Here is a 27,520-nt window from a genome sequence, read left to right as displayed (position 1 = left end):
TGGGTATCGGGTCTCATTGGGAAAAAATAGACTTTACCATAGCCCCCATCCAGTTCGAAGTTGTTCTAGGGATTAATTGGCTCAAAGGTCGTAGTCCCTATATAGACTGGGAAACTGACACTATTACCTTTGCCAATCCCAAGTGCGACCAGCACCGACTCGAAGTCGCGGTGGTGCCTCCACCCGCTCCAGCTTTAACCTCCGATGCCTCATCGCCGACACCTTTGCCCGAAGTATACCGAGACTTTGCGGATGTTTTTGATATTAAAGAATGTGATGCTTTGCCCCCCCCATCATACCACAGACTGTGCAATTGAGGTGGTGAAAGACTGCACACTGACTAAGAGCAAGATTTACCCTATGAGCGTTTCCGAACGCGCTGTGTTACGTGACTTTTTGGATAAAAATCTTGCTCGAGGGTTCATTCGGCAATCGAACGCCCCCAACTCAGCCCCTGCATTCTTTGTTCGGAAAAAGGAGGGTGACCTACATTTAAGCATTGACTTCCAAAAGCTTAACGCAGTTACCCAAGCCAACGCCTACCCCATACTGTTGATTTCAGACATTTTAGGACAATTACAAGAGGGACGCGTTTTCTCCAAATTAGACTTGGTGGAAGCTTATTATCGGGTTCGTATCCGTGAGGGGGACGAAACCCTCACCGCCTTCTCTAGCTGTTTTGGAATGTATGAATTTCTTGGGATGCCTTTCGAGTTAAAAGGGGCCTCGGGGGTCTTCATGCAACTCATTAACGAAATTCTCCATGATTTACTTTACCGCGGCGTGGTGGTTTATTTGGATGACATCCTCATTTATTCAAAAACCATGGAAGAGCATGTTGCTCTGGTCAGAGAAGTTTTGAAACGTCTGCGTAAACACCAGCTCTATGAAAAGCTGTCTAAATGTGAATTCCACCAGGAAAAAGTGACTTTCTTGGGGTACATAATCTCTCATCGTGGCCTTAGCATGGATCCTGCTAAAGTCCAATCGGTACTTGACTGGACTCCTCCCTCCACTCGCAACAGTTCTTGGGCTTTGCTAATTTCTACCGTGGTTTCATTCCCAACTTTGCTCAGGTGGCATTGCCTATCACTGACCTCCTAAAAACGAAGGGTAAAGGGATTTCTGCTACGTTGCCCACTACCAAAATACTTTGGACTGATCAATGTCAATCTGCCTTTGTAACCCTCAAGCAGCTTTTCACTTCTGAACCTGTACTACGGCATCCGGACCTGAACCAAATGTTTATTGTACAGGTCGATGCGTCCGATGTAGTCATGGGGAAGGCTCTTCTACAGAGAGGACTAGATGGTCTCCTTCACCCCTGTGCTTACTTCTCGAAAAAGTTTGTGCATGCCCAACTGAACTGGCCCATTTGGGAGAAGGAGGCATCAGCCGTCCATCACGCCCTTACTCTATGGAGGCAATTTCTGGAAGGATCTAGGGTCCCCTTTGAAGTCTGGACTGATCACAAAAATCTAGCTGCCCTCACGGGGACCCATAAACTGTCCGCAAAACAACAGCGTTGGGCAGACTTCTTTGCTCAATTCTGTTTTGTTCTTAAACATGTGCCCGGGAAGTAAAACGTGCTTGCTGATGCCCTATCTAGGTTGCCTCAATACCCAGTAAAAATTGATCGGCCAACAGACTCTTTATTCACCCCGGCACACAGGGGAGCTCTGCCCGTACTAGCCGTGCAGACCCGGTCCCAAACTCGGCCCCAACCTGGAAACAGCACAGTGGCCGACAGAGTATCCAACCCTAACCAGCAGGCTCCCTCGCCGGCCCCCCTTGCGCTGCCTGTACCTGGTGTACCACAGCAACCAGTTCCCCCCCCCCTCAATCTCCAACAGCTCCTGATCCACCCTCTTCTGCGGAGGGAGGGGGGTGATCCTCTCCAACTCCTTCCTGGACTCCCTTCACGCTCAATGCTTAGCCGAACGCTCTGCCCAGACCCTACCCCAAGGTTTGCTGGAACAAGGTGGTTGTTGGTACAAAGACTCGAAATTATACGTGCCTAAAATACTTCGAAGAGAAGTCCTGCAGTTGGCCCATGGAGCTAAGACTGCGGGGCACTTTGGGTTCCTGAAAACCCTTCACTTGTTGCGCAGACAGTTTTGGTGGGGGGGATGCGTTCTGATGTAGACTCCTTCATTCGCAGCTGTCCTATTTGTGCCACGGTCAAACGGTCTCAAGGCAAGCCTCCGGGACTGCTACAACCGCTGGAAATTCCCAGCAGACCCTAGGAGGTGATTGCCATGGATTTCATGACGGATCTCCCCCTTAGTGGGGGGAAAACTGTACTGTGGGTTGTTACTGACTTATTTTCCAAACAGGTACATTTAATTCCGTGTGCAGGTATTCCCTCCGCCCCCAAGTTGGCCCGCATCTTTGTGTCACGTTTTCCGTCTGCATTCCTTCCCGCGCAAGATAATCTGCGACCGCGGAAGTAGTTACGTGGCTAAATTTTTGAAAGCTTTTCTCAAGTTGGTGGGGGTGGAGCAAGGTCTATCTAGTGCTTATCATCCCCAGACGGATGGGCAAACTGAACGTGTCAGTGCTGTACTGGAATGTTATTTACGTTGTTATGTCAATTACCACCAAGACGATTGGGTTGAACTGTTGCCTTTTGCAGAATATGCTTACAATAATGCTGTACATCAATCTACAGGATTCAGTCCTTTCTATGCTGTGTATGGTCAGGATTTCAGTCCTATTGCCCCTGTAGAGGTATCCGAGGCGGAGGGGGATCCTGACGTTGCCTCTTGGGCACATGCTCTCCGCACCACGTGGCCCTGGCTGGTGAGAAACCTAGACAGAGCCAAGCGCAAATATAAAGCTCAAGCCGATAAGCATCGCTCTCCCAGCAAGGACTTTCAAATTGGTGACTTGGTGTATCTCTCCACCAAAAACCTGCGGTCCACCCGCCCTTGCCACAAACTCAGTGCCAAATACATAGGGCCATATCCCATTGCCCGGATCATTAACCCTGTCACTGTGGAACTGACTCTCCCTAAGACCTTGAGACGTATCCACCCAGTCTTCCATGTCAGTCTCCTCAAACCTCATATCGCATCCTCGGAATGGCACCCAGAACCGCCTCCCGAGCAACCTGTGATGGTGGGGGGGGGGAGAACATTTTGAAGTGTCAAAGATCCTGGATTCACGTATACGGCATGGGTCCCTGCAATACCTAATTCGCTGGAAGCACTTCCCCCCTGCCTACGACGAGTGGGTGCGTGCACGGGATGTATCCGCCCCGCACTTAGTGAACGCCTTTCACACCGCCTACCCTGACAAGCCGTCCCCCTGCAAGATGGAGGGGGGCCTTAAGGGGGGCAGAATGTCAGGCCTGTGTCTCAGTTGGTTTCGTTTTCCCACCGACCAGCTCTCAAGAACTGTTATGCATACCTAAACTCTTTTGAAGCTGTGAGAACCACAGCGCTGTTTGTGTTTTGTAATCTCTTGCGTTTTTTCATGCTTTTATATTACCAAGTGCAAGCCAGCAAGCTCCATTGCTGTCACCTTTTCTTTATGCTCCGTTAACCTATTTGACCTGTAAAAACCATCTTCTTTGGACCTGACTGTCTCTGATGTGGTTTTTGGTTCAGATTGGGCCAAGGGCTTACAGATGTTAGAAAACCGGCAATCTGGTGAAGCTAGCATACCTCAGAAGTTTACAGGCATTGCAAACGAACTCACTAGTAGAAGCTGGTGTGGATGACAAGATGGATTGTGCTAGTCCCATGGGCTGTCATTCCAGTCCCAGAGCTCTGGGTTTAGAGATCTTACTGGAAAATCCATTCCACATTTTCTTTGCAACTCTGTTTGTGCTGTAATGTATTTCAATGGAGCTCATGCAAGGCAATTGGCAATCCAGGCTCCTTCAATAGGCTATGCATCCTCTCCCATTGTTTCTAATCGGCTAGCCTGTCATTCATTTTAGTGCATCCCGACTTCACCTCTTTGCTTCCACCCACACCCGGAAACTAGCTGCGATGATCCCGAGGTGGCCAGCCCAGAGGAGAGGGGAAGGAAAGGCTTGTACATTTTTCAGCATGCCACTTCAGAGGCTCGCAACAGCACAGCGGATGGGAACGCGTTGATCAGATTGACGGACCACGTTTTGCTTCCACCCAAAGCTGGAAAGTTGTGCCTTTTCCTTCCGAGTGTAAATAAAGCTGTGTTGTGAGGGCAAGGCAACAAAACTGGCTGGGCTTATTCAAAACAGGACAAAATGGGCATTTTAATTAAAAAGACGGGACGGCCAGGAAATGTGACAAAAAACGGGTCAGCCTATACAAAAGGAAGGTAGGACAGGACTGTGCTTCAGCTGCCATTTGCCTTGGGGTGGGGGCTCAGTCCCCCCTCGCAAGTTTGGGGGGGCTCGAGGGCTTGAGCCCCCCCCCAAGTTTACGCCTATGTGAGGGAGACCAGTAAGGGGCATGTCCTTGAACGAAAGGAGGTTAGTAGCGGGCTAGTCATGTGATTACACGCACGCCGGCATTCCAGTAATGTAGCAAAATTTAAAAAAAGTAGCGGTTTATAACTGAAAAGATCGCTAGAAAACAGGGATTGCTTAACCCGGGTTTTTTTGCCTTAATTCGCGACTAAGGTGGGTCCGATGCGCAGCACTTGGACGGTCGTGCGTGTGGACCACGGACATTTGCTACTATTAAGGAACAAAAGCGAGACAAATTGGCTGTGCGTTAAACCCCAAAGAGAAATTAACAACAGAGTATATGTGTGTGAGAGAGATATGGGGGGCATTGGGGGACAAGAGAGTGAGTGTGTGCGTGTTTCAGGAGGCATTGGGGATGCAAAAAGAAAGAGTGACAGCAGGGGTTGGGTGGACAGATAACAAGAGAAAGACAGGGATTGGGAGAGGGAGATCAAGAGAGAGAGAGAGAGAGAAAGAGAAAGAGAAAGAGAAAGAGAAAGAGAAAGAGAAAGAGAAAGAGAAAGAGAAAGAGAAAGAGAAAGAGAGAAGGGGTGGGGGGAAAGGGAGGAAGCAAAAGTGGAGGTAATGTGATGGTCATCCTCATAATTTCCTTGTGAGTTCCCATTTGTAATTAATATATGATACAATGCTATTATTAATATAATATTCACCTTCAGGACTTCAGAAATGTCTCTTATACTCATTGTACTATTTTATATTACCACATTGTCAGAATTTTCCCCCTTTCAGGGAAGATGAAGATTGAGGTGGAAAAGGAGTGAACCACATAAGTCCACCTAACAAAGGCTGAAATAAGAATCGAACAGGGGCCCTCTCAACCAAAGCTTACAATTTCTGCTACAATACTCTATTGGTAGTGTTCACCGATTTTATGGATTTACTACTAAATGGGGTTTTTTAATTATTTGTTTTATTAAAATAATAAAATAAATAAAAAACTAAATGGTTTAAATTGGATTAGTGTTTTCAGGAGGGTTTTTTTTTTGGTCTTACTGTAACATTATTGTCCTCAATTTGCAAGATCTGAGCAAGGCTGTCAAAGACAGGACATTCTGTAGGACTTTCATTCATAGGGTCACCATGAGTCGGAAGCAACTTGACGGCACATAACACACACACGTTGTAAAAGTCGAATGTCCTAATGTGATTTCTATATCACTATCAAACTTTATCCATGTAATGCACAATAAATCTACTACAATGAATGCAGACTGAATCTAGATAATGCATAAAACAAAAGAAAAATACTATCAGCAACTAACCTGTTTGCTCAATTTTTCCCACTGTGTTTGGATATCTGTCAGCTTAGACTTCACCAAGGCATTTACAGGCTGATTTCTTAACGTTGACTCTATTTCTTTCATTTCTGTAAGAGACAGCTCCGTCTTTTCCATTTCAGTAACAAGCAGCTGAACACAGGTAAGAAAAAATGTTCTAATAGCTTTATTTCAGAGCACAGGCTTACATACGGCCTATTTTTATTTATTTGCTACATTTTTATCCCTCCCATCCTCTAAGAAGCTCAAGGCAGCACACATCATGTCCCCGGCTCTATTTTACTCTCACAATAACTCTGTGAGGTAGGTGAGGCTGAGTGGGGTGTGTGACTGGCCCAAGGCCACCCAGCAAGCTTCATGGCAGAGTGGGAACTTGGACTTACCAGATCCTACCGCCAAACTAAAAGTGATGGTGGCCATGGGTCCATCCTGTGGCTGCCAATGCCATTTCAGCAGCAATTGTAGTTCTTTAAAAATTGCCCCAAGGCCGCAATCTGGATTGGAGTGAGGCACAGTGGCCTCAGGAGCTCTTGTTCCTCCTCCCAGAGAACCATAGCAGGTTCAGTACTTGAAAAGGCATGGGGGAGGAGAACAAGATATCCTGGGACCACCATGCCACATGCCAGATCCAGATTGGGGCCTTGTGGTATTTTTTTAAAAAGTCAACTTCTAAAATGGCGGCAGCAGCCACAAGATGGACCTGTGGCCATCTTCACATTTAGTTTGACTCCTAGTTTGTCACTCCAACCATTACTCCAAGCTGACTCTCTTTTTCAAAGCCATTACACAATTTTTCCCCAATATTTATTACATGTAATGTCTACAATAATATAATGTCAACAATAATTATTTTATGTGTATTGTTTTATAGAATCATAGAGTTGGAAGGGGCCATACAGGCCATCTTGTCCAACCCTTTGCTTAATGCAGGACCATCCTAGGGCATCCCAGACAAGTGTTTGTCCAGCCTCTGCTTAAAGATTGCCAGTGAGGGGGAGCTCACCACCTCCCTAGATAGCTGATTCCACTGTTGAACAACTCTCACTGTAAAAAATGTTTTCCTAACATCCAGCCAATACCTTTCCGCTCGCAATTTAAACTCATCATTGCAAGTCCTATCCTCTGCTGCCAGGAGAAACAGCTCCCTGCTCTCCTCTAAGTGATAGCCCTTCAAATACTTAGAGCAATCATGCCCCCCCCTCAACTTCCTCTTCTCCAGACTAAACATTCCCAACTCCCTCAGCCTTTCCTCATAGGGCTTAGTCTCCAGGCCCCTGATCATCAACATATATGATAACATGCTTTTGCTAGAATCCAGCAATGGCTGTCACCCATTGTGGGTATGTCTGTGGGCAAAAACACACAGATTTAAACAGCAAACACCCTGCGTTATTGTCCTGGCACAAATGTTATACAATTCCTTGAATTGCAAAGTTTGTTTGTCATGTGGTTTGCCCAACTATTAGGGTCACCTTCGCAGTTCAATAGATTTTGGGCAATATCTGCTTCAGAAAAGATCTCATAGTAATGCCCCCAAAGTACAGTGTCAAGTTTGTTCTAGTTTTATCTTTGTGTTACAAATTATGAAGGAATCCTTTCAGTCATCTGTAAGAACTTCAAAAATGCCAGGCACTGTTTAGAGCTGCACAGCTAGTTCTGCATCTTTCTCAAATCAGTAGAAGTCTATACCACAGAAGTAATACTCAGCTATAATACTTGTTGAAACATCAACGACCTATACTTTGAAAGCTGAGAACAGTCTGTGATACAGTATGGGGTTTCTGCTATCAAAATCAAAGTGTCACACATCACTTCAGCAAAGCCTTCAAGAAAACCTAAAGTAGCTCTTCATATCCCAGCTGTAGCAGCTTCAGTTGGATTCTATCAATTTTTTAAAAAATATCTAGACTTCTCCTTTGAACAAGCTGACAATTATTTTAATAATCTTAGCCTCGTTACAGTCGAATGTACATGCAAAGATCCAGACCCACACTAGATACAGTCTTATTTTTAAAGTAGTTCGGCAGACCTTAAGTATTTTGACAAGTTACCTCTTGAACAAAATGTGACTAAAGTAAAACTTCCCAGCAATTTGAATTAATCCTGGACTAATTAAATAAATTCTGCAATTCCAATATAGCTGGGGTAAAATTCAAATAATTTCAAGGCCATTCTGAAGGGTGTTTGAACAAAGTATTCAGGATTGCATCATGCCTCGTTCTCTATAAGAGCTATATATTTATAACACAAGGCAGTGCCTACACTGTAGCAATGAACTATCAGAGCAGCCTGTCAAGAATTTTTGAAGCAAGCTTCAAAAACAGCACTTCAAGGTTCAAAAGGATATAAACATACTTTACCTACCTACCTTTTGTCAGCTGCAAGAGATATTCTTTACGGGACATTCCACATGCAACATTTACATAGAGACCCAGAATACCAAATGGTGAACAAGCAACACTACTGATTATCAGAAGAGTTTACCATGCATTGATCAAGCTGCCTTTGAAGTCCTTCAGGATCTCTCTGGATTGCCTGCTCTTTCACTAAGAAGTCTTTTACACTATCCAGCCACTTCTGAACCAGTTTTGAATCAGTCTGAAATTAAGAAAGTTGAAAAACATTAAAAACCCAGAGACAGAACTTTAAAAAAAATATATAAGGAAGGTAGTAATTAAATTATTTGAACTCATTTTCTCATTTTCTCAACTTCAAGGGCCTATGAATATTAGCTAACTAAAAATCCAACCATAGAATCAAATAAGCAAATAGACATATTATGTCTAGAGCACTGGTTCCCAACCGGGGTCCATGGACCCCCAGGGATCCACGAGAACTAAATTAAGGTCTGCGAAACAAAGTTATAAACCCCTAATAAATTAATATTTTCAATTAAAAGTTCTCTATTATAAAATATATATATTCAAATATTATTCTAAGTTTAATGTTTAACTAACAGTTATGATTAAAGTTTATTTTCAAATTCTCGGAAATTTTTATTTTGAACCTTGGGGTCCCTGCACCGAACAAAAAAGTCCTAGTGGTCCCTGGTCAAAAAAAGGTTGGGAACCACTGGTCTAGAGGGATGGAAACTCAGGCCATTGGAAGGCTGGGAGATGAGGCTATGGCTTTCAAGTCACCTTTACCAGCATAGGCTAAGATATAAACAAATGTTTAGCAACAAAAAACTGAGCTGTGTCTTATATAACCACCATTTTAAAGAATATATGTTATGCAAGTAACATTCCATTTATTTGTATTCCAGTACAGAGGAGTAATTCAAGCCCAGACACTGAGCATTTTTGTTCTACCTCCAGCTTTGGGCATTATTTTCAGATGACTTTAATAAATTGGGGGGGGGGATCAGTTTTGAAAACAGACAGTAAAATAGTCATTACAGCCTGTAAGACCAGCTCTTTATTTTATGTAAGTGAACTTGACTTTCTCTCTCTGCAGCTCACTGAAACTGCCCTCGCCAATGTCACTGATATTTTTTCCTGCCAAATCCATAAGCCTCTGTTCTATCCTTATCTTCTTTCACTTCCCTGCCATCTTTGATACAGGTAACAACACAGTCCTCTTCCATTCCCTTATGCTTTAAGTTTTTGCCCTCATTAACAATAAATCATAACTAATATAAGCATTTGTACAAATATTTTAATGTCCATTGCTTCCCATGCAAGGTGCCCCTGTGCAAGTGCCAGGTCAATACTGACCCATGAGGTCATATCATGGCATTTACTAGGCAGACTATGTTTATGGGGTGGTTTGCCATTGCCTTCCCAAGCATCTAAACCGGTGGTTCCCAACCTTTTTTTGACCAGGGACCACTAGGACTTTTTTGTTCGGTGCAGGGACCCCAAGGTTCAAAATAAAAAATTCAGAGAATTTGAAAATAAACTTTAATCATAATTGTTAGTTAAACATTAAACTTAGAATAATATTTGAATATATTTTTTATAATAGAGAACTTTTAATTGTAAATCAATGTGATTTTTGAGCTTGCATCCTTTTTACAAGCTGGGCAATTCTGGGGCTAATACTGTTGCTCAGAGCTACACAAATATCATCACTTGCTTCCAATCGATTTCTGGTCTTGTTCTTAATTATAAGCAAAGCAGAAAATCCTTGTTCACATAAATAAGTTGTGGAGAAGAGCATAAGATATCGCAAGGCGAATCCTTGAACTGTAGGATATGAAATTGCTTTTTTACACCAGAACTTTTCAAGAGAAACTGATTCAAACGCATCCTTACAGTGCCTATCATTTTGGAATTCAATGAGCTCTTCCTGGATTTCTTCTGCAACCTCTTCAACAGCAATACCAAAAGGATTGCGAATCAGCTTTTGGGTATCTTTTGATTCTGTCTGGTTATATTCCGGGAAGTAACGGTGGACCAGCATTTGCAGATGACTTCTGATGATGTCTTGTATATTTGCGGTGATCATGTCATCTTTACTATCATCGACCAGTGCTTTTAATGTCATAAACGCAGAATAATTGTTTTCGCCTACCCATAATTGAAGTTTGCAAATAAAGGCACGCAGTTTATCTTCAAACATAAAAATGTTTCCCACACCTGCTAAATTTATGTTTCCAGAACCTTGCAACTGTAAGTTTAGTTTATTCAAATGTGAGAAAATATACACAAGATAAGCCAAATGCATCTGACTTTTCAAATCAGAAAACAGCTCTAGTAAATCTTTAATTTTCTTCTCAGCGAGAAACAGCTCAACCTCTTTTCTTAGTTCAAATAACCTTCCCAGCATATTGCCTTTCAATAGCCAACGAACTTTGGTGTGGAAAAGAAGAGTCTCATGATCGGAGTCCATTTCAGCGCACAGTTTTTTAAAAACGTATTTAAGGCGCCGCTTTTAATAACATTGACCACTTTTATGGCCATTTCCATGGTATTAACAAGGCTTTTAGGAAGAGTCTTGGAAGCTGACGCCTGACGATGTATGATACAATGAGTTGTTATTGCTGAAGGATTCTTCTGTTGTATTAATGTTGCTAGACCGGAGCGTGATCCTAACATGGCTGCAGCCCCATCCGTACAGAAGCCGGCGAGCTTTTCCCACATAATGCTATATTTCTCAAAATACTCCGCTATTATATTCATGACATCGATACCTTTTGAGGTCAATTCTAGTTTCTGCGAAATCAATAATTCCTCTTTAATAGTGTTGTTGTCGTCTAAAAAGCGGACAAATACGAGCAACTGACTGCAATTAGAAATGTCTGTCAATTAATCACACTGCAAAGCGAAACATGGCGAATTTTTTATTTTCGAAACAAGCTGCTCCTCGATGTCATTTGACATAATTTCAATTCGAGCTTTTACCGTGTTGTTCGATAGAGGTATTTCTTGTATTTTCTTTTTGGCTTCCATCCCTAAAACCTCTTCGACAGCTATCATCAAACAAGGTTTGCACCCTCCCCCGGCCTCCCCACCCCCACATGTTCCTTACTTGTCACGTGCCGCTCCTGCGAGTCACCACCACATGCCGCCGCGCTCTGCGCCCGCGAGCCGCCGCCATGCCGCCCGAGTAAATATTAATTTATTATGGGTTTATAACTTTGTTTCGCGGACCCCTGGTTTAGTTCTCATGGACCCCTGGGGGTCCACGGACCCCTGGTTGGGAACCAGTGATCTAAACTATACCCCCAGCAAGCTGGGTACTTGTTTTACTGACTTCAGAAGAATGGATGGCTGAGTCAACCTTGAGCTGGCTACCTGAAACCAACTTCTGTTGGGATCAAACTGAGGTCATGAGCAGAGCTCTGACTGCAGTACTGCAGCTTACCACTCTGTGCCACGGGGCTCTTAGTATGAATTATATAGGAAACAAGTAATTTTAAGGGGGGGGGAGTGTTTTGCCATCGAGTCACAGCTGACATATGGCAACCCCCTGGGGTTTTCAAGGCAGGAAACATTCAGAGGTCGTTTGCCACTGCCTGTAGCAACCCTGGTATTCCTTGGTGGTCTCCCATCCAAATACTGACCAGGGCCATCCCTGCTTAGCTTCCAAGATCTTACAAGATCGGGCTAGACTAGGGTAATAAAAACTCAGTTAAACCATAATTAGAAACAATGATTAAATATACTTAAGCATTAAATTTATCCTTTGCTTGAAACAAAAGAAATAATTCTTTTGCAAAAACTTAAGAGAAATTATACCATTACTAAAATTACGGCTACTGTGGCTGAATTTTTTACAGGAGTTCTTAAAGAACAAGAAAAGTTTTATTATATTATACCATTAACACACAGGGAATGATTTCCTAAAGAGAAATATTTCCCATCAATGGGAGCAATGGATCACAATAAAATTAAAATCCAAGTACAAAGGCAAATCAACAAACAAGTTTTTTTTAAAACTTTAGATACCCAAACATTAGTCTGAAGCCACAAACACAGAGATCAATCCACAGCAATCAGTGTAAGCTGCCCTGATATGACCAACTCACATAACTGTAATGGCACTTTTTGTGAATCACTTCCACAATAACCAACATTACAACCTGCTACAACAGGAAAGAGAATACACGCTTACTTGAGGTATTTAAATAAATCTAGATCATTAAATACTCACCTCAAATACTCTCAGTTTGAAAGTAGTTTCTTCCAGCAAGTGAACATCATTAGAAACCTTCATTTTCAACTTATCCCTGCATCCCTGCAAACATTTTAATTCTTGCTTGTATATCTTTGATTTATCAGCAGAAATACTTTTCTCCAAGACCTGTGTGTCTGCAGCAAGTTTATCAATTACAGTTCTCTGATTTTCTAGAGTCTCACAAACTGCCTGGTGAGAGAGCAACACAACAATGTATTTAAAATTTGCACAAGAAGTGGGAACTATGTGTCCTATATAGTGGTATAGTGCCTGTGAACATACAGGTTGAGTATACCTTACCCAGACATTCAATATCCAGACTGATCTGAAAACCAGCCCTTTTGAGCCAGCATGCAGACATTACTCACAGGTCCTCAGCAGTGCGGTTGATAGTTCAATGTACACAAAATTATTAAAAATATTGTTTAAAATTACATTCAGGCTATATGTATAAAGTATATATAAAACATAAACGAATGTCGTGTTTAGGCTTGGGTCCCAACCCCAAGATATCTCATTATGCATATGCAAAAATTCCAAAATACAGAAAGATCCAAAATATGGACCACTTCTGGTCCCAAGCAATCCGGATAAGGGATACTCAACATGTATTACAAGCCAACAAAAGAAATATTAATGAAGGAATTGGTCTCTGCATCATCCCAGCATGTTGCTCCTCACCAAAAAGAGATGGGGCTTTAACAGGAATGAATCAACACAAAATGTAAGGTTTGGGTATTTCAGATTTGAAGCACACAGTCATCCTATGCTTCCCTCCTTCCTACCCATCGGAGTGTTCTCACTATAGACCAGTTCAAATATAGGCCAGCTATATGGTAAACTGAGAAAAAAGTATGGGGAGAGAAAGACTATATGCCAACCAGATGCAGCTCGGAGGCCATGTCTACCATTGTATTGCAGAATATTACTGGGATTTTAACAGTATGATCTTCCAAGAGCCACTAACAAGGGCAACCGTGGCACTTGAGAGAAATCAGAATCTCTCTGAAATGAAAACTTTCAGTAAGTGGAAGTTTGGGCAGGAACCTTTACTATCCTTACCACTGGCTGCTCCTGAGTTGACTAAAATGTAGATTCAATGTGGAAGCTACCTCTGGCATGGAAAGAGTTCAAGGTGGAAAAAGGGACACATACATGACATTTGGACACAATTGAGGTGACTGAGGTGTCAAGTGAGAGAAGCCTGTATGTAAGATGCACAAGTGGCTTGTGTTCTTCTTTTACCTGACTAAAGTCAGAATCATTACCACATAGAAAAATTGGTGAGAAGAAGAGGAGGAAGAAGAAGAGTTAGTTTTTATATGCTGACCTTCTCTACCACTTAAGGAAGAATCAACCCGGCTTACAGTCACCTTCCCCCTCCTCACAACAGACACCCTTTGAGGTAGGTGGGGCTGAGAGTGTGTGACTAGCCCAAGGTTACTCAGCTGGCTTTATGTGTAGGAGTGGGGAAACAAATCCAGTTCACCAGATTAGCCTCCACCGCTCATGTGGAGGAGTGGGGAATCAAATCCGGTTCTCCAGATTAGAGTCCACCGCTCCAAACCATCACTCTTAACCACTACACCACGCCAGCTAGAACATGATAGTCTCTTGTCCAACCGCCTCTCTTGTCCCTCTTGCCTCACAAAAAACAGAGCTACTGACCACTCTGTCAGAAAAAGGCAAACCCAACTGTTAACCTGGTACATTTTTGGCCCTGGGTTGGCCCAGTTACAGCCTCCACCTTTGAACAAAAAGAATTTCAGACCCATACTCTGTGTAGTTTGCCAATAGAAATTGTGACTTTTGCTGAGAACTGCAACACTACAGCACCAAGTGATTGTTGGACAGACCATGAGAAACACCTAAGAGCAACTATCTGAAAACACTGGAAAAGCACCTCTTTATACTAAAACAACTTGCCTAAAGTTTGTCCACATGGATTTTTACCACAGAAAGACCCCTCCCACCAGATTATGTCAACTGAGTTTGGCCATACATTATATTATGTGGGTGAGGAGAAGCATGGCTTGCTGGATATTTAATCTTATCTTGTGAGATTATTTCAATGGCTTTTGGGGAAACTGTGATTTCAGCTGAAGGAGCCCAGAAACTGGTGTGTCACCTGGAATATTAATTTTGCCAGCAGAGTTAAAATAAGTAGCTGCTGAGATGTCATGAGAACCAAATCTCACAAGTCTGTTTTCCACATATAAGGGGAAGAGAACCACCACCTGGACTTTTTGCACGCATTGAAGGATTACCAGGTACCCCCTGGAAACCAGTGGGGGGGGGTCTTTCCAGGTGCAAATTGAGGCTTAGGCCTCAACGGCACCAGCGTGTTGGCATCAACAGTTCAGCTAACATTCACTCATTTTTAGTGTCCTCTTCTGTTGAAAGGAGCTTTTCCAAGTAACATCCACTTCTTGGCCCCTTCCTTACTGTCAGGGTTTCAGTACCTCGTAGCATATCAGCAGTATAAACTTCACTCCAGACGTTACAGAGAGTTTAAAGGTTTATTTCAGAATAGCATACATGGTCAGAGCCCTAAGAGATCCAACGACAGAATGGCAAGGCAAGGACAAGACTCGGTATAAGAGAACATACAAAGAATTAATTACAAGTAAACTTAGAAATGCAAAAACATCAAGTTTCTTTGAAGCTTCCAAGAGGTGTCAGGAATGACACTAAGAAAACCGATCTCTGATTTACAACAGGAAGGCTTTGAAGTGGATTGAAGTGGAGGTGCTAGTTTCCAGTCTCCGTCCCTTTTCCCATGGGAACGGAAGGAGGGGGGGAGGAATGAGCACGGAGCTTATTCATCCCGGGTCCGACTGGGTGTCCTCACTGACACTCCGACTCCCCAAAGACCCCTCCCCGGAGTTTCTCGGTTTGGTGGGATACTGCCAATGAAACTCCGCCACCAGGGTGGGGGCTTGTACATGAAAAGCGGAAACCCATTCATCGTGACTGGAGTTCAGGTGTTTCCAATGCACGAGGTACTCCAGCTGGCCCCTTCGCACTCGAGAGTCCAACACCTTAGAGATTTCAAAGTGTTGCTCTCCTTGTACCATGATTGGGGCGGCCACTGCGGGTTCAGGGTGCCATTCAGGCGCCGGTACGAAGGGCTTCAACAGACTTACATGAAATACCGGATGCACGCCCTGTAAGGTCTTGGGCAGTTCCAACTCCACTGTAACTCATTGATAACTCGGGAGATTGGGAACGGTCCCACGAACCTTTGACTCAGCTTTTTGCACGGACGTAGCGACCTGAGATTTTTGGTAGAGAGGTACACCTTCCACCCAACCTTTAATTCCCATTGAGGCGCCCGGTGTTTGTCTGCTTGCGCCTTGTACCTTTCCTTAGCCTGCTCCAAGTTTTTCACCAGCCAAGGCCAGGTGTTCCTCACCGTGTTGGCCCATACTGATACCTCGGGGGGGGGTTGCCGCCCAGAGGGAGGGGTATGGCCCCCAAGGGTCCGAATTCCATTCCGTATACTGCTTTGAATGGGCTTATACCAGTAGCAGAGTGTACCGAGTTATTGTAGGCATATTCCGCCAATGGCAGCAGGTCTACCCAATTGTCTTGGTGGTAGTTTACAAAACAACGCAGATAACATTCTACCACCGCATTAACCCTTTCAGTCTGCCCATCTGTCTGTGGGTGATAAGCCGAAGATAAACCTAGTTGCACACCCACGATCCCTAAAAATGCTTTCCAAAACTTAGACACGAACACGGACCCCCTGTCGCTCACGACCTTCCGCGGAAATCCATGTAATTTAAAGACCTGATGTACAAATAGTCGGGCCAGTTTACACGCTGAGGGCATTCCTTCGCACGGAACGAGATGAACCTGTTTGGAGAAGAGATCTGTGATTACCCACAGGACCGTCTTGCCTAGGCTAGACGGAAGGTCGGTTACAAAATCCATCCCGATCACCTGCCAGGGTGCTTTGGGAGTCTCTAGGGGTTTCAACAGCCCAGAGGATTTACCCATCAAGCGCTTGTTCGTTGCACATGTCAGACAAGACCTAACGAACACTTCGATGTCCTGGCGCATTCCTGGCCAGCAGAACTGTCTCCTTATTAGGTGCAAGGTTTTCACGAACCCAAAATGCCCCCCCGTCTTTGCACTGTGGCTCCATTCCACCACCTCTCTCCGTAGTTCCAGGGGCACATAATGTTTACCCTTGTAGGTACCATACTCGTCCGCAGCCTGGAGCGGGAGAGACCTATCCCCCCGCTCGTGTTGAAGGGCTCTCTCCCACCTTCCTTTGACGGTCTCAGGGAGGTTTACCGGGATCGCCCAGACCTGGGGAGTGCGGAGGACCGACTCTTGAGAGGAGGCAGTGACCGGCCCCTCCGCTCTGTCCCCCCGCTCGTGTAAGGAGGACCCTCTCCCTTCGCCTGTGGTTGCGTTCGAAGGGTCCCCCGAGGCCGCCGGGGGTGAGGGGGACAAAGTCACCTCAGCCCGGGAGGGAACAGAGGTCGAGTCTCCCGCCGCTGCGCGGGACTGGGCTCTGGTCAGGACTCCTGCGCTCCTACCCTCAGGATTCAAACCCAGATGTTCCGGTGTAAAAAGGGATCCCACCGGCCGTTCGACTCTGCATTTGTATTGAGGCATTCGGGACAGCCCGTCGGCCAGACAATTGTCCTTCCCGGGCATATGTTTAATGGAGAAACGGAACTTAGAAAAGAAATCTGCCCAGCGCAATTGTTTAGCCGAGAGCTTCCGCTGGCCCAAAATAGCCTCAAGGTTTCGGTGGTCAGTCCAGACCTCAAACGGGTCCATTGCCCCCTCTAGGAATTGTCGCCAGACCGTGAGGGCATGCTTGATAGCCATGGCTTCCTTTTCCCCAATCGGCCAGTTTAATTCGGGGCCAGAGAACTTCTTGGAAAAATACGCACAGGGTCTAAGCATCCCCTGTTCATCCCTCTGAAGGAGAGCACCTCCCATTGCCTTCTCCAAGGCATCTACTTGAAGGACGAACGGCTTAGAACAATCAGAACGGGTTCCGAGGTAAAGCGCCTCTTCAGAGCCTCGAACGCCGTCTGGCACCGGTCAGACCAAAGTACCTGGTACTGTGCAAAAGTAGCCTCCTGCCCCTTACCCTTGGTCTTAAGCAGGTCAGTGATTGGTAAGGCTATTTCGGCAAAGTCTTGTATAAACCCTCTATAAAAATTCGCGAATCCTAGGAACTGTTGTACCTGCTTGCGTGTCCTGGGAGGCTCCATTCCCAGACCGCCTGGACCTTTTCGGGGTCTATAGTCAAACCTTGGGGAGATATAACATATCCAAGGAAAGACAACTGGTTCTGATTGAACGCGCATTTGGACAACTTAGCATACAAATGATTCCCCCTTAAATGGCGCAAAACCTCCCGCACCAACTCCCGGTGCTCCCCGGGATCCTTAGAATAAATTAGAATATCATCCAGATAAACAATCACTCCTTTAAACAGTAGGTCATGGAGGATCTCATTAATTAACTGCATGAAGCACGGCAGTGCCCCAGAAAGACCGAAAGGCATGACCTTGAATTCAAACAAACCATAACAACAAGAAAAGGCCGTTTTTGCTTCATCCCCCTCCTTGATCCGGACACGGTAGTAGGCGTCTGCCAGGTCAAGCTTTGAAAACACACACCCCTCCTGGAGGGCACTCAGAAAGTCCGGGATTAAAGGAATGGGGTAGGCATTAGTTTCTGTCACAGTGTTAAGTCCCCTATAGTCCACACACAATCTGAGATCCGAGGTTCGAGGTTCCCTTCTTCTTCACGAAGAAGCAGGGAGAAGAGAACGTCGCCTTGGACGTCTGTATGAACCCCCGTGCCAAGTTCTTGTCAAGAAATTCACGCAGCACCGCCTTTTCCTGGGGGCTCACGGGGTAAACTCGGGCTTTGGACGGCTTGATGTCTTTAATCAGTTCTATGGCACAGTCCGTTGTGCAGTGAGGGGGCAACAAATCACAGTCCGTCCCCTCGAATACATCTGCAAAGTCACTATATTCCGGGGGTAGCGTGTGTGCCTCCAACGTGGCGGCATCCCCCCCTCCGCCCCCGGGGATATAGTCACGGCCGTGCCGTTCACACTGGGGAGCCCCAAATACAACTCGCTTCTGCTCCCAGTCAATGCTTGTGTTGTGCCCCGCTAACCAGTTGCTACCGAGAACCACTGGATAGGAAATCTTAGGTACTATCGTGAAGTGGATCTGCTCCCAGTGGTCTCCCACCCCCAATAACACTTTGCAAGAGCGCAAATGGACTGGGCCCCCCCGCAAATCACTCCCATCCATTTGATGGAAATGCAAGGGCTGGTCCAGTTCTCGAGTCCCAACTTTCAGGCGTTCTACCACAGCCTGATCAATCAATGTCCGGGAGCACCCGGAGTCCAGGATTGCAACTACAGCCACTGGTTCCCCTCCGTGGGGGTTCCGTAGCACAACAGTAGTAGTAGTGTTTCTCCCTGGTCACTCACCCTATTCAGAGCTGGTTTATTTTCCTCCGAGGACGCCCTCCGTGCCAGCTCTCTCACAGAAGGCCGTCCTCGTTTTTTGCCGGCGAGGAATCTCTGGAGCGGTCCCGAGGGCTAAGGATGTTTGGATCAAGCATCGCCTCCGCATGCAGAACCGCTGTCCCGCGCCATGTCGCAGTCCCCTCTGCTCTTTTCCAATCCAGGGTCCCCATTGGGGGGGGTCTCTCGCTCTCTGGGTGTCCGGTTGCTCGACGACTCCGCCGAAGAGCTGGTGCATTTCGCCGCGAAATGGCCCATCCTCCCGCACTGGAGACATGTTCCCTCCTTGAAACGGCGTGCCTTTTCCAGGCTGAAGCCCCCGCGGCTCCTTCCGTCCCGCCGCGGTACCGTCGCATCATCCCCCTTAGCGGGAGTCGTGGGAGAGACCTTCGACGAACGATCCTTAGAGAACTGAAGGGTCAGCTTCCGATTCTCCACTAAGGCTGCCAGTTTAATCCAGTCCTCTACCGACTCTGGATCTCCCAGAGTCAAACAGCCGTCCAGCACTTCCCAACGCAGTCCTTCGCGGAAATGCTGGATCTTGGTGGCTTCACTCCATTCCCTTATCTTGCAGAAAAAGGATATAAACTCCTGAGCGTACTCACTCACAGAGCGGGGCCCCTGTTTCAAACATCACATGGCAATCTTTGCCTTCTCCCCACTGTGGAGATCCTCGAAACGGCGCTGTAGTGCAGACATAAATTCCGGCAGGGATTTCAAAACCCTGGGCATAGTCTCTGCAGCCGTCACTGCCCACTCTACCGCCTCCTTCTCGAGGAGGCTGATCACGTACCTAACTCGGGCCTCTTCCGAAGGAAAGGTGTCCCCTTGATCCTTCATAAATCCAGACACTTGGAGTAGAAAGTGGGGTAGCTGAGTGCTGGACCCGTCAAAAGACACTTTCAGATCCCTGGGGTTGGGGCGCCTGGGTGAGGGTACCTCTGTACTGGCGGGTGGGTTCACGGTGGTTCTGGGTTGTTGTAGGGGCTGGCCGAGCCCCCTCACTGCCTCCAAAACCACAGCCAAGTCCGTCCGCAGAGCATCCAGCTGCGCCTGCATGTCCCGGTTCTGTAAAGCCAAGGTCTGGTTCTGCCCACGTAGCAGGGCAACATCCTCCGCGGCGAAGGTGACTGGGGTGGCCAGAGTCCGGGCAAGCAAGGGTTCCTCCCCCCCTTCTCCGGGAACGGCTTCCTGGCTTCACTCTCCCCTTTCTCCATACCAAGCGGTCAGCGGTCCCCGGTAAAATCCGCTCCATGGTTCAGAGGCTGCCCGTCCGTCTGTCCCGATTCTCCGCCGTTGCTCGACTTGCGTAGGCAAGGAGGTCCATGCCGGCACTGCGGAAGAGCCAGCGAGCCCAGCCGGGCGCTGCTCCGGGGTTGCCGCTTCCAGGTCCAAATCAATAAGGGAGGTTGCCTCCTGTTCATTGCTCTGACAGAGAGACATACTAACACTAACTACCAACTAAAACAAAAATAAAAAAAAAGGCTAGAGATTCTGTCGTACTGTCAGGGTTTCAGTACCTCGTAGCATATCAGCAATATAAACTTCACTCCAGACGTTACAGAGAGTTTAAAGGTTTATTTCAGAATAGCATACATGGTCAAAGCCCTAAGGGATCCAACGACAGAATGGCAAGGCAAGGACAAGACTCGGTATAAGAGAACATACAAAGAATTAATTACAAGCAAACTTAGAAATGCAAAAACATCAAGTTTCTTTGAAGCTTCCAAGAGGTGTCAGGAATGACACTAAGAAAACCGATCTCTGATTTACAACAGGAAGGCTTTGAAGTGGATTGAAGTGGAGGTGCTAGTTTCCAGTCTCCATCCCTTTTCCCATGGGAACGGAAGGGGGGGGGGGAGGAATGAGCATGGAGCTTATTCATCCCGGGTCCGACTGGGTGTCCTCACTGACACTTACATCTAAAACTACTTCAATAATATACTTCGTTTATCACAGTTATTTTACTGAACAGCTGATTTCACATATAAAACTCTATGGAAGATATGGGAGAAACCAATCTAACTCCTCTTTCCCCTCTTCACCCCAATAAAGAACAAATTAGTCATCCATCCAAACTCAGACACAAAAAGTAAACCTACCTTTGTCTGTTGCAAGGCTCTCTCTGCTTTACTGAAACCATTTACAGAACTCATGATGGATTGCTCCCTACTTTCCAATTCATTCAGCTCATCCTTCAGTTTCTTTAAAGCATCCAAATAATCTTTGGAAGGCTGGCTTTCCAATTCAGCTTTAAAAAAAATGTTAAAACCAATTCAACAACTTATTTTATAAAAGATGAACAATGAATGAAGTTTTTTTAAAAAAATAAATAAATACAAAGTTCTCTTGACCGCATATCTGAGATTAATATATTTATTCAAGCACTCATCTCACAGACTTTGAGGAAGGTGTGAAAGCCCCTTCAGAATGTTATACCAAGGTGTTTCTCACAACATTCTGAAGGGGCTTGTACCATCTGCCACAAGTTATAGAGCATCTTCCATGAGATGATTGCTTTGGTGAATCTGACAAGTGGCATTTCTTAATATATCAGACTGCTTCAGGCATTAATAATGTGTACATGAACTTAAGAGACAGCCAGAAAGAAGTAGTGGTTAGATTGTCAGATTAAGACTTCAGTGCCCTGATTTCAAATCCCCACTGAGCCATGAAGCTCACTGCATACATCTTCTGGCCAGTCATTTTCACTCACTGTTTTGCCCTCAGTCACAAATACTTGTAGACATCGAAACATACGCAAAAGAAACACATATCTAGATGTCACCCAATGCCCTAATATTGATGTGTATATACTTTTAAAGCCATATATCATTAATGCTCAAAATATTCAAGACAACAATTAACCTCAGTCACATTGTCCACTCTCTGAACCATAGATAAGTAGCATCTCCCATTAACGGCAGAAACGGAAGGGGACAAATGAATTACATAAAAAACAGTCCAAAAAGTATGCAATGCAGTGCAGGCAAAAAATAACAGCACAAAGGTAACTTTTAAAAAATTCGTTAGAAATATAAAGGCAGCATTAAAAAAATAACTGTTATGATATGTTGGTTTTATTCTAAGAGCATGTGGATGCCTATCATTTTTCTGTTTATTGCTAAGTTTAAGTAACGTATTTTATTTATGCGGTTTGGTTAAACTGTGTGGTTCAAGCATCTTATCAGCTGTAAGCTCTAGCCCTGCGACAAACCCACAAACAGATTCCAGCAGACGGCAAGTCCACGAAAGCAGTTTTATTGGTTAGAATTGACAGGTTTCAGAAGCCATATTCAAAAGGACACTAGTAAGGGTAAAGGCAAAGTGCAGAGCATATATGGAAAAGCACAAGGAGATAACTGGTAACCTAGGCAACACCCTCCCAGAGGAAGGAAGGAGCACTAGGCGATTCCCACAGTATGAGAATCTATGAAGACTAAACACGGGGCACAGACTGGCCTTGGACAGCACAACAGCACCTGGGAGCAGCACAATCGCACTACTGCATACCATCCTCATGGCTTGCTCCTGACATTCTGCTCCCCTAAAGACCCCCCTCACCCTCTCACCGAGGGTTTGTGAGGGTGGGCTGCATGAAATTCTTGTACTAAGCGGGGGGCGGAGACATCACAGGCGCGCACCCATTCATCCTGGGCGGGACTAAAATGTTTCCAGCGGATCAGGTACTGAAGGGCACCGTAGCGAATGCGTGAATCCAGTATTTTAGCAACTTCAAAATGTTCCTCCCCCACCACCACCACCATTTCAGGCACTTCGGGCTGTGGTTTTTGGGAAGGAACAAACGGTTTTAAAAGACTGACATGGAACACAGGATGGATTCTCCGTAGGGACTTGACGTGGAAGCAAGTAGATTAGGAGTTCCTCCAGGACATAACCACCAGAAGTCTTGCTTTATAAGAAACAGTGTCTTTTATTTACAGTGCACAGATAAAACATACCGTCACGTACACTACTCCAGTACTACTTCCAGGCTTCTTCCAAATAGGTTAGGTTAGGTTAGGTTTTTGGGTAGGTTACAGAATCACAGTTACATAGCCTTATATACACCCACTGCACCTGATCTGTATTAGGCCACCTGTGGACCTGCCCAAAGCATTACATCAGCAAACTGCTCAGATCCAGATTCCTGCAGTTCCCTTTGGTACCAGCAAGGCTATTGCTTCTGCTTGACTTCCCAGATCTCCTAGATCTGACAGCTATCACACAGCTGTTACTGTCAGATTACTACAACCAACTAGATACTCTGACAGGACTTGGGCAAGGAGAGTTCCACAGCCACTGGAGGAGGAAGCGAGGCGGGCGGTGCTGTCGGCTCAGCCGGGCGTGGGGCTTTCCCCCCCCCCATCGAAAGCAGCGGCGGTGGGGATCGGGTTTGAGAATGGATTTGTACGGCCAAAGTGGGCAACAGACCTCGTTGGGCAGGGGTGAAGAGCGACTCTGTGGGCCGATCAACCTTGGTGGGATATTGGGGAAGTCTGGATAAAGCGTCAGCCAGAAGGTTTTGCTTTCCTGGTACATATTTTAGGACGAATCGAAACTGGGCAAATCTGAGTGAAATGTGGGAGGAACGCCCTGTAAAAATTCGCGAATCCGAGGAATCTTTGGACCTGTTTACGAGTAGAGGGTGGTTCCCAATCGAGAACTGCTTGCACCTTTTCAGGATCCATAGTCAGTCCCTGGTGTGAGATAATATATCCTAGGAAAGTCAATTGCTTCTTATGGAACTCGCATTTAGACACTTTAGCATATAGCTGATTGTCTCTGAGACGTTGCAACACCTCTTGAACCAAGGCAACGTGCTCATCCATGGTTTTAGAGTAAAATGAGAATATCATCTAAATAGACCACCACTCCTTTGAACAGTAGATCATGGAGGATCTCATTAATGAGTTGTATGAAGACCCCCGGGGCCCCTTTTAATCCAAAAGGCATCACCATAAATTTGAACATTCCAAAGCAACTGGAAAAGGCTGTCAGAGATTCATCCCCCTCCCGGATTCTGACTCTGTAATAAGCCTCGACTAAATCCAATTTGGTGAAAATGTGTCCCTCCTTCAACTGTCCCAAGAGATCAGAAATGAGGGGGATGGGATAAGCATTCGTTTGAGTAACAGCATTGAGTTTTCGAAAGTCAATACACAAACGTAAATCTCCTGTCTTCTTACGTACGAAGAAAGCCGGTGCCGAATAGGGTGCGGTGGAGGGTCGGATGAAACCACGAGCCAAGTTCTTGTCTAAGAATTCGCGGAGCACCGCCCGTTCCATAGGACTCATCAGGTAGATTTTACTCTTTGGCAGTTTTCCATCCCCCACCACTTCAATCACACAGTCCGTCCGGCAGTGTGTGTGTGGAAGTAACACATCACACTCCTGCACATTAAATACATCTGCAAAATCCTGGTAGTCGAGTGGCAATTGGGTCGGACTGGAGGTGTCCGAGACCAGGGCAGGAGTTGGTTTGATTACGGTTTTAACGGCCACTTCGTATCGGTGCAATTTACATAGCGGGCTATTGAGCGTTAAGGTCTCAGCTTCCCAGTCTATGGTAGGACTGTGCCCTTTGAGCCAATTTGCTCCTAACACCACAGCATATCGAACATTGGGCACAATAGTGAAGTTGATTTGTTCCCAATGGTGGCAAATTCCCATTGCCACTCCGTGAGTGTGACGGCTGACTGCCCCCCCCCCGAAATCACTGCCATCCATTTGAGCAAAGTGAGCAGGTGCCAGTAAAGGGACTGACTTCACTTGGAGCGCCTTAAAGGTGGTTTCGTTAATTAACGAGCGGGCATACCCTGAGTCTATTAAGGCTTTAACTTGTAATTGAGGACCTTTTCTATAATGTCGTAATATCACATCTACATACACAGTCTCTTCTACTTCACTCACCATGACAGGAGCCTCGGGTTTTGCAGGAACACCTGCAGAGGTCTGCAGTATCACTCCCTCTACCGCAGACCCAGTCTGTTTTTTGGCTGGTCGAGGGGAGACTCCAAGTTAAGGGCTGAGGAGTTCCAGTGGTCGCTCTACTCTGAAGATGTGGGGCTACTCTCCCCAGAAGTAGTAATTGTAATCCTGGACCCTGACGGGTCCGCTGGCGAAAGGTCCGTCATCACTTCTCCGTCGTGTAGAGCTGGGGGCGCTTTTCGTCTTGGAGGGATGCTCCGCTTGGCTGCAGTGCCTCTCCTCCGGGCGCATCCTCTCCCGCGAGGAGTCCCCTCTGGCTGGGGAGTGGGACTCGGCAGTCCCGGGCGTGATGGACAAGTGGCAGCGAAGTGACCCATGGCACCGCAAACGAGGCAGGCTCCCCTTTGAAACCGCAATGCTCGGTCTGGTGGAGGTAGAGCTGGTCTCCGCAGGGCCTGAGGAGCGGCAGGTTTGGGAGGGTTTTTCTGGCTTCCCCCCTCCCTGACCTGCCATAGGGCAAGAGCAATAAACTGGTGGCGGCTTTCCATTTCTTCCGCCAGTAAAATCCATTCTTCCAAGGTGGCTGGGTCTCGCTGCATGTATGCCCAGTTTAGAATCTCAGGATGCAATGCTGCTCTGAAGTAGTGCACCCGGGTGGCTTCAGTCCAGTCCACTATTTTATTAGCGAGTCTTTGGAACTCATCCGCAAACTCTTGGACTGAGGAGGATCCTTGACGGAGTTGTAGGAGGGCCGCTTTGGCCTTCTCCCCATGAAACGGGTCCTCAAAACGCCTTCTCAACGCTTGCATGAATTCATTAAGCAACCGTATGGAGCGGGCCCGGGTATCAAACTGGAGGACCATCCATTCTGAGGAAATAAACCTTACTCGGCTGTCTTCCGTGGGAAAGGTATGCCCTTGTTCTCTCATGTAACTGTCCACTTGGTGAAGAAAACAGGGCAATGCATCCGCGGAACCATCAAATGTCACACGCGCTGTCCGCCTCGAGTGTGGCAGCGGCAGCCATCACAATTGGTACGGCCACCTGCTCCAAGAGTATTTGGATTTCCTTGTGCTGGCCCAACAGCGGTTGGACCTGTTGAGCCAGACCCGCAGAGGCAGGACCGAATTCAGGAGTTAGTACCTTCTCGACGTCGGCTGCCGTCGCCGTGGCCAGCTGTGCTAGGCCAGGTCGTCTCGGGTTACTGCCGGCTACTGGTCTTGAGAACAGGCTGTTATCTCAGGAATGCAGGAATCTGGGGGAGTCCCGGCAGAAGCTGGAAACCAAAATAAAGTCGGCATGCAGAGGGGAAGTCAAAAGTCCGGTCCAAGGGTCAGAAGTCCGTTTATCAAAGTCTAGGAGCGTCAGCAACAAAAGTCAGAGATCCTTCTGCAACAATTGTTTTTGCAACGTCTGTCTGTTCCAAGCCTGGGTTTTAAGCTTTGCCTTAGTTCTCATCATCAGACAACTCACAGTCTTGGAGCCGTCTCCTTAGTGCCTGTAGACGCGCACTTCTCCTTTTTCCTTTGCAACTCCATTCTTCCTTTTTGCCTGTGCTGTTGTTGAGTGGCTTCAGGTGAGCTGGGTGGGTCCTGCTTCTGTGGAGTTACAGCTGCATCTGGTTGTGCCGAAGGAGGTGATTCTGTGTTTACTTCCAACTCCTCAGCGGGGCTGGTGTTTACTCCTACCTGTTGTCCTTCGCCCTGCCCTGCATTCTCAGCTGTCTGAGGTGCAATGCCCGTTATTTCTCCCTGCTCAGGCTCTTCCTCTGATGATGTTTCGCCTGTTGAAGCCTGGGCCATGACATCATCCCCCCCTCCAGGGCCCCCTTCCGTAAGTGTCCACCCAGGCTTGTGAGGGTAAGTCAAGTGGAAGGCCCGAATCAGCTCAGGAGCATGGATTTGTGAGACGGGTTCCCAGGACCAATCTTCAGGACCATACCCCTTCCAGTCGATTAGGTACTGAAATCGTCCATGCCGGCGCCAGGAGTCAAGGATTTCCACGACTTCATATTCCTCATGGTCATCCATCCATACCGGCGGGGGAGGCCTGGGACTGGGGTGGCTAGGGTCAGGGGCCGAAGCGCGCACCAGCAGGGAACGGTGGAAAACTGGGTGGATGCGCAGAGTCTTGGGTAAGGCCAGTCGGAAGGCCACAGGGTTGACCTGTTCCAGGACTGGGAAGGGTCCAATGTAGCGGGCATCCAGTTTTTGGGAGGGCTGGGAGCTTCATAAATATCAAGTGGACAGCCAAACTTGATCGCCTATGGTAAGTAAGTCCCGATTGTCAAGAAGTTGAGGGTTCTCAATTTCTTGGAGTGTGTTATTTCTTTGGTTCAGGCCTGGGAGGCCTATGAGTTTTGTGTTATTAGGATTTTGGAGCAGTAAAATAGTTACACTTTTGAAAATTGCTTCTGTGGAGGGAGTAAGGTAAGCCCCAGCTGCTTCTCATTAAACCTTTCCCCTTTTTGGAATGCAAGGCCGTGCCTTGCCCTAGTAGTTAATCGGTCAGCCATCATGACAATGTCCAGGTGCAGGTAGTTCTGTAAGCTTCCTCACCTGAACACATCACTTAAGGAGTCAGCATTTCTGATCAAGCGATTAATTACCAGCTAAGTGCTTTCGTTTTCTCGATTAGTTTCTATGAGCTCATCCTTTTGAGAAAATGAATATAAGGACAGACCAACCCTAAACAAACTATGCACACTTT

The 27,520-nt window shown here is 46.4% G+C and overlaps 1 protein-coding gene across 1 annotated transcript in view; it reads right to left on the bottom strand.

Annotated features, from left to right (window-relative positions):
- UTRN (utrophin) overlaps window positions 1-27,520 on the bottom strand; it is a 760,310-nt gene that overhangs the window by 521,711 nt on the left and 211,079 nt on the right. The window contains exons 21-24 of the mRNA XM_056853742.1: window positions 20,983-21,131; window positions 12,337-12,549; window positions 8,224-8,337; window positions 5,725-5,871 (exon numbers count right to left, since the gene is read on the bottom strand). Coding sequence (XP_056709720.1) covers window positions 5,725-5,871; window positions 8,224-8,337; window positions 12,337-12,549; window positions 20,983-21,131 — 623 coding nt within the window. The remainder of the gene's footprint in view (window positions 1-5,724; window positions 5,872-8,223; window positions 8,338-12,336; window positions 12,550-20,982; window positions 21,132-27,520) is intronic.

Source organism: Euleptes europaea, chromosome 7 (assembly GCF_029931775.1).
Source record: "Euleptes europaea isolate rEulEur1 chromosome 7, rEulEur1.hap1, whole genome shotgun sequence".
NCBI lineage: Eukaryota > Metazoa > Chordata > Lepidosauria > Squamata > Sphaerodactylidae > Euleptes > Euleptes europaea.
The sequence above is the reverse complement of the archived record's forward strand: the minus strand, read 5'-3'. Positions and strand labels throughout refer to the sequence as shown.